This window comes from Hippopotamus amphibius, chromosome 11 (assembly GCF_030028045.1).
Source record: "Hippopotamus amphibius kiboko isolate mHipAmp2 chromosome 11, mHipAmp2.hap2, whole genome shotgun sequence".
Lineage (NCBI taxonomy): Eukaryota > Metazoa > Chordata > Mammalia > Artiodactyla > Hippopotamidae > Hippopotamus > Hippopotamus amphibius.
In genome coordinates, this window is record NC_080196.1 from 8,938,400 (window position 1) to 8,946,079 (window position 7,680).

The 7,680-nt window shown below is 45.1% G+C and overlaps 1 protein-coding gene across 1 annotated transcript; it reads left to right on the forward strand.

Annotated features, from left to right (window-relative positions):
• Window positions 1-218: 218 nt before the first annotated feature.
• Window positions 219-6,913, forward strand: EDN1 (endothelin 1). The gene is made up of 5 exons (XM_057699328.1): window positions 219-615; window positions 2,188-2,356; window positions 3,691-3,849; window positions 4,002-4,118; window positions 5,668-6,913. The coding sequence occupies exons 1-5, from the start codon at window positions 552-554 to the stop codon at window positions 5,768-5,770; spliced, it is 612 nt and encodes a 203-aa protein (XP_057555311.1). The 5' UTR covers window positions 219-551; the 3' UTR covers window positions 5,771-6,913.
• Window positions 6,914-7,680: the final 767 nt, after the last annotated feature.

Genomic DNA, 7,680 nt, shown 5'->3' on the forward strand with positions numbered 1-7,680 from the left:
TTTTTCTTAGCCCTGCCCCTGAATTGTCAGACGGCGGGCGTCTGCCTCTGAAGTTAGCAGTGATTTCCTTTAGAGCCGGGCCTTATCTCCGGCTGCACGTTGCCTGCTGGTGACTAATGACACAATAACATTGTCTGGGCCTGGAATAAAATCGGAGCTGTTTACCCCCACTCTATAGGGGTTCAATATAAAAAGGCGGCCGAGAGCTGTCCAGGTCAGACGCGCTCCTGCCTCTGCGCCGCCACCAGCGCCGCCAGGGTCCCCGGTCCCCGCCGCGCTCGCCACCGCGGTCCCCGCGCGCCACCGCCGCCACCGCGTGCGTCCTCGGGCCGCTCCCGCTGCCTTCGCTCCCGGCAGAAACTTCTTCTTTTGCTCCCCATTAAAGAGTATTCAGGCTGAAGGATCACTTTGGGATCCGGAGAACCCGAAGCGCCTGGAGGGAACCGAAGCTGCTTCTTTCCGCGTTTTCTTTTTTTTTGTTTTTGTTTTTTTTTGCCCCCCCTCCGGGTTTAGGTCGCAGCCCGGAGGATTTGGATCCCTTTTTTTTCAGAATGGATTATTTCCCCGTGATTTTCGCTCTGCTCTTCGTGGCTTTCCAAGGAGCGCCAGAAGCAGGTAGGCACGTTGACTCGTAAATCCCTGAATGCTGCGGTCTTCTTTTCCACCTTAAGGCTTTTCTCGCTTCTGTGTTTCCCCCCATTTCTTTTTATGACTGCCGCTGGGAAATCAAGTGTAGGGGAGTTCTTGCTCAAAGGTGCTTAAGTTTTCTAGTGGGGAAAAAAAATCCTCTGTTGAAGACCATTGCTCCCCTAGCATTAAAATAACGTTATGATTATTGCCTGGTGTATTTCCTTGGCTTTTAAAAATAAGACCCAGTTAAAGACAAGATATACTTTAGCCAAATGCATGTTTGCAATATATGTGTTCATACAGGTAATAGGACGTATAGGGATTTATATCTTATTCAGATACTGTTTTAATAGTGTGTTGATGTGTCAAATATTTAAACATTTCAGCTTGAAGCCAAGGAATTTTATTCAAGTCATTCAAGCAATATATGAGCAGTACAATCACCTGCAGAACAGTCTGGTGAAAACCTCCCCAGGCGGTTTCAGGGTGAAGCAGATGTTTTCTTTAAAATTTGTCATTATTGACTTTAGATTTCTTTTGGCAGGTTTTTGGCACTCAAAACAGTGTGGGCTCTATTTCCAGTTTTATTCACCTGTCCTGGGAGGGGAGCTAGCCTGTATCTTGGCTGCTGAAGGATTTAGATAGTATGCGTGCATCTGCCCGTTTCCCTCTTTTAGGGTCAATGCACTTTTTTTTTTTTTTTTTTGTGACCCTGACTGAAGAGAAAGGATGTCAAGGGAATGAAAATCCTGGAATTTGTCTGATCATTTGAAATGTACAAAATCGGGCCGATAAGCTGCACGGCTAACTTGTCAGTAAGAGGAGGCAATGCTGCCGTGGGGTCGGGGGAGGTGGCGAATCCCACCACATGCCATCCCGCTCCGGGGATTCAGAATTCAAACCCCACAGAACCTTGACTGGGTCCCCTGAGCTGCTGCTCAGTATTCCCTTAGGTCAGTGGTTTTATTGTAGAGCTGATTGCTCTTCTCTCTCTCCAATCACCTCCCCAAAGCTCTGGACCGCCACCCAAGTTCAAGAGGTGTTTCTCCTCTGGGCTACTCCCTGCCTTACACAAGGTGTAAAGTGGTGGGTACGCCCCTAAACGGACAGTCATCCTGCATAGGGAAGTGGCTCTGAGTCTAGGAAAAGACAGTATGATTTATTTAGTTTCGGGGTTTTGGTCATCAACCAATTTTAAGCCACTGTAGGTTGTGCTAAGGTCCATGCAGAAGCCAACCCAAATGTCTAACAGGCAGTATTTCTAAGCGTTTCCTTGAAGGCTGCTTCAAGGGGCTGGTAAGTCCCTTTTCAGGTGGTTGTTTCTCCTGTATTTGTGTAACCTCTCTGAAGGTGGTTGAGTCAGTGGCGATAAAGGCGAAGTCATGTTAAAGAGGGAAGAAAATAGAGTCCTTTCTTCTCTGTGTTTCTTGCTGGAGGCTGGCTGTGTGCTTCATCTGCTTTTATCTGCTCTGCTAGATCTGATATTGATGCTCTGACCACTGTGCCTCCAGGCCTCAGAGGAGACACTTCCCACTGACCTACTCCTTCTCTCCCCAGCGGTCCTGGGTGCCGAGCTCAGCACGGGGGCCGAGAGCGGAGGGGAGAAGCCCTCTCCCAGTGCACCCTGGAGGCCCCGCCGGTCCAAGCGCTGCTCCTGCTCTTCCCTGATGGATAAAGAGTGTGTTTACTTCTGCCACCTGGACATCATCTGGGTCAACACTCCAGAGTGAGTCTCTAGAGGGCATCGTTACTCTAAGCTTCCTCTCCTCCGGCTTCACAGGAGACCGGAGCCCAGTTACTCTCATTACTTTTGGGTTTGGACTCTGAGGGTAACATTTCTGCCCACATGAAAGTGCCGCAAGGGGGAAAAAGCCCCTCAGGAGATGCCACGCATCTCCGGGGAGGAACTTTGTGTTGGGCCTCCTGGGGGATGTTGTCTCATCCTCTGGGTTTAGGTAGTACCGTTGCTCAGGTCATATGTGGGTTGGTCCAACCTGTGCTTCTCGTGGGAGGGTTGAGACTTAAGAAGCAGAAAGGATTATAGAGAGTTATAGTCTAATCTCTTTATTTTACTTATAGAAAAACTAAGACCATAAAATGTTGAAGTCATTTGTGAGGAATGAGTTTATGGCAGAGTGAGACCTAGAATGTGGGTGTCCCAACTTCTCTATACTTGTCCTTTGGAAAAGCCTATTTCAAGACAGCAATAGAAACACGGTCCTTAGATTTCCCGTCTGCCTCCAGAGAAGAAGGCAATTTCCCCTATTACCCCCTGAAAAGTAGTTCACCCATCAGAAGGAATCGTAAACAAAAGTACATTGACTGTGCCTGCAGTGTCCCATCATGGAGAGGGGTGACCAAAAGCCAAACAAAATCAAATCAAAGCAAACAAAAACCACAGTGAGCCTAATGCTTAGTAGGGTGATACTTCCAAGGGGGGGACTTGATTCCTTATATGAGAATCGCAACAGACACAATGGAAATTACTAGAGAGCCTCTGGCAAGGAGTCCTTCTGTAGTCATATGATCATCACCAAACCACAGGAGGTGTACAAACCTGGTGTGAAGCGTGCACACGTAGTGTATCTCCTCCTGCCTCCTTAGGGGGCCCTTTTAGCATTTGCCTGTACCACTTGAGTTGAAAATCAGTTTTCAAAATCTTGTGAGTGATGGTTTTGCATGAAAGTCCCTCCTCCCAAGAGCTGTTAACTATGCAGAGAGTTGGAAAAGGACGAAAATATGATACCAAAGCAGAGATGTCATAATTTTGGCCAAAAAACAAGGCTGCTGTGTTGAGAAGAAATTGAACTTTGTCAAGAGTTGACATGGAATTTCATTGACTTAGAAAAAGTGATTGTCTCCTGGTTGGGTGCACACACTTGGGGCCGTCGTTGGGCACGTGATCCTGAGTGTTACCACATTTGACTCTCCTAAGTTTTGCTACCAAACGCTGTGGCGTGAGCTCCTTCTGTCTTAATGGAAGGAGCTTGCCCCAAAGAATGCAGCCTTTGGAAGTGATCAATTATGCTCATATCTTTTGTTCCTCTCTTTCCATAATAGGCACATTGTTCCATATGGACTCGGAAGCCCTTCTAGGTCCAAGCGATCCTTAAAGGATTTCTTTCCTACAAAGGCAGCAGACCACAGGAAGAGATGCCAATGTGCTAGCCAAAAAGACAAGAAGTGCTGGAATTTTTGCCAAGCAGGAAAAGAACTCAGGTGAGCAGAAACACCTTTGTTTTCCATCAGTTTTATGGCCTCCGGACCTTCTTCCTCTCATGATGCTGTCTTCTTGTTTAAAAGAGATTAACAGAGGCCCTGAGAATGACTGAAGTCCTATGGCTGAAATGTTCTCCCTTTGTGTCTTTTAGCAGGGACCAAGACACCATGGAGAAAGGCTGGAATAACCAAAAGAAAGCAAAAGACTGTTCCAAGCTTGGAGAGAAGTGTCTTCATCAGCAGCTAGTGGCAGGAAGGAAAATAAGAAGGTAAGAGGCTCCCAAGGACAGCTGGTCCCCATCACCTATGAATGGTCTACTCTCCTAGTCATTCTTACTTTGATGGGAGAAAGGCTCAGAAGACAGTGACAAAGGAAAAGGGGAATCTTTGTGTTCTCTAGATTAAAAAGAGCAAAGGAATCCCTCTTTAATGCAGACTGCTGCCCACTGGTACACTTCGGTTATTTTTAGCACACACACCACTCATCCTAAAGGTAGATCTTCCAAGCAAAATCTGTCTAGAGACACCTTTGTTATTTGTTCACATCTAGTTTTTGCCTCTCTGAGTCAATATATTTACAGCTTTCCCTGAGAAATTAAAAATCCTTTTAGGGAGGTTTTTTTTTTTTTTAATCAAAGTGTCATGTATAATCAAATTCTTCAAAATGAAACAGTTGTTCAAATGGCCAAAGGGAAAATAAAGTCATTAGGTAGGGTTGGTGAGAGTTAGAACATGCTGTTTTTATTTATTTACTTTTTTAATAGGGAAATGCATTTGCTGGAGACCCAATGTCAGTCCCAAAAGCTTTCTCATTTCTTAATCAGTCACAAGCTGGGATCTTAATTTGTAATAACCTCGGGTTGCTCTGAGTGGCTTTATAGTGATAACCCTTCCAAATCCTAAACATCTTGGCATTCACAAGCTGGAGGAAGGAACCCTGTTTTCAGATCTGTCCCACATTCTACGTTCCCCTATCACAGTCAGCGGCAACTTTTCTTGGACATCCAGTGGCAAGAAGTTCTAGGATCCAAGTGTTCTGAGCACAGGCTGGGCAGTCATGAACAACTTCTGAGGTGTTTACACTGACGTGGGGCCATCCTCAGCTGTCTGTCTTCCCACGTACCATTGACGTTTCCGTATTTCTAAACTCAGGCTGCTAGAGCTCCTCCAGATTGCAAGATTACGTAAATCGCCGATTCTGAACTGAGTTGGAAGTGATTATTTTTTCTATTAGTTTCCATTGCATCAATTATTAAATCGATATTACAGTTCTTCCCTTTTTCTTTCCCTTACAAAAGGAAAACATGAAACCTGCAAAAACAAATTTTTTTTTAAGGGTCATAGAACATTTGCTTTGGGCCTGCCTGTTGGCCTCCTCTTTTTAAATTTCTTTCCCACGACGCCCCCTTCAATTCCTTTTGTGATTAAGAAGACACTTCTGACTACTTGAAACCTCTGCTGAATCCCTCTCTCCATCCAGTCCCACAGGGGTTGGGCTAGTGCTTGGGAGAAGAGAACATCTCTAGTTTACCTTAAAACTGTACTTTAAAATTGTGTTTAATATCCGATTCCCTTTAGATAGGACCACATCACCCTTCTTCTCCCTGCTTACCCCACCTCCCATTCTAGGCCTAAGAGGCAGTTTATTTTCACTTGAGGTTAGTAGAGTAGCATGCAGTTGTGGTTGGGGGTGAAAGTTCAGGATCCAGATTTAGACTTGTTTGTGCCAGATTCTAATTTTAGATGTTTCTTTTGCCCAGGAATGATTTTTGTAAAAAAAATAAATAACATTTGTTTTCTCTTGTCTGGTTTTAATAGGTTGGAGGCCATCAGCAACAGCATCAAAACATCTTTTCATATTGCCAAGCTGAAAGCCGAGCTCTACAGAGATAGGAAAGTGACCTACAACCGAACACACTGATGGCAGGTTGTTGGGGCCTGTCTGAAGCCTCCTCGTCCACCGAGAGCCCTGGGCCTGACTCTGCGCTCTCTCCATGCGGCTGCGATCAGAGCAAATGTGTCCTCTCTGCTTAGACCGTTTCTTGTTCCAGACTGGCACAGGACAACTGCGCTCGGTGCAAGCATTCCAGGAAGGACGAAGGAGTCCCTCAGCCCATCTTCATTTGCCTCCATCAGTGGTAACTGCTTTCGTCTGTCTCTCCTCCTTTGGGGTGACAGTGGGACACGCAAAGAAGGCAGAGAGATACAGTGACCTGCAAATTAGGGTGGCCTCCTCCAGCAGGCGGTGGAGAGGAGATTCCACGTGCGGGTGGAGTTCCCGAAGAGGGTCCCAAGGGAGTGTTTGTGTCTCACTCAGGCGCCTGGCACATTTCAGGGAGAAACTCCAAAGCCCTGCAGAGATTTTTCTAAGGAATGCACAAATTGAAAACACTCGAAGGACAAACACTCGAGTAAAAAAAAAGAAAAAGAAAAAAGACTTTGTTTTTTTTAATTCATAAAATGCGAAATCGAAAGAAACTGTTACTACTGTAAATCAGGATGAGTTTCATGCATATGCGTCTACCTCACCTACATTGCACTCTGGTGAAGTATTTCCCCACCTTTAATTATTGCCTCCCCAAGCTCTTCCCCCTCTAAAACCCCCATACTAAATCCTAGCCTCGTGGAAGTCTGTCTAATGTGTCAATAGTAGATATAACATATTCATGGTAATCTACTAGCTTTGTTCCATAAGAAAAAAAAACATATCAGTTAAATCAGGAGATTCCCTTACCTTGATTTTTGGAAACACAGTGGTATAGGGTTGTTTAGGAGAGACGCTGAAGGGTAAACATTGGTGATGCTTTAAAGGCGAAAATTATTTTCCTTTATGTAACTGGCTCATGGAAGAGGTTGGATTACATTTTGATGTACTTATTTTTTTATAGATATTTATATTCAGACAACTTATTCCTTATGTTTACCATGTTAAATATATGTTTGGGCAGGCCATATTGGTCTATGTATTTTTTTAAAATGTATTTCTGAATGAAATTGAGAAAATGCTTTGTTTTGCCTGTCAAGGTAATGACTTTAGAAAATAAATATTTTTTTCCCTACTGTACTGATTTCGAATCATTTCTGAAATTCCTGAGAAGTGGGCTGAAGTGGGCCAAAGTGGAAAGAGTGAAGCAGGGGAATGATTAAAGATGGTTTCTTGGAAAGGTGACAATTAGGAGGAAATGAGTCTTGGCTAATGAAAACATGAATTTGATTTATATCATAAAAGTTGCCTCGAGATTGTATTAAGCTAAAAACAAAACAAAACTCCAGTTTTCACAGCTCTATCTTTCCCTGCATAGCCGCCTCTGCTTCCCCTTCACCTGCAAAATCTCCAGGGACTTTATCCATTAACTTTGCTTTGGCTATTAGACAGGATCCAGCAGTTTAAGCTGATGGTGTGGTGAGAGGTGCTCTCTCCATGTTAACAAACCGAAGGAAGCGATGGCAAGGCAACCTCCCCAAAGGTACCTAATTACACACATTCCACATCAGAGGGGCTTTGAGCAAATGGCCTGCTCAGAGCAAGTGAGGGCTCCCAGTGGCTTCTTATTTGCTCAGATTAAGAAGTTTGTTTACTGAGGAACACCAAGTGCCTTCGCTCTTTCACGGTAGCGCAGGACTGGACACGTGCCCCTGCAGGCAGAGATGCCAATGCTGATTCTGTGCCTCCCGCATCTCAGCCCCTCCCTACTCTCCTCTCGCCTTGGCTGACCTGCCCACCCCGTGGGGAGAAAAGCCCTGCAAGTGGTTGTTACCCACAGAAGCCCATAAGAGCTGGATCAGCTTTGGAGAATCTTCACCACCTTTCTCTAACAGTCTGAAAGAATG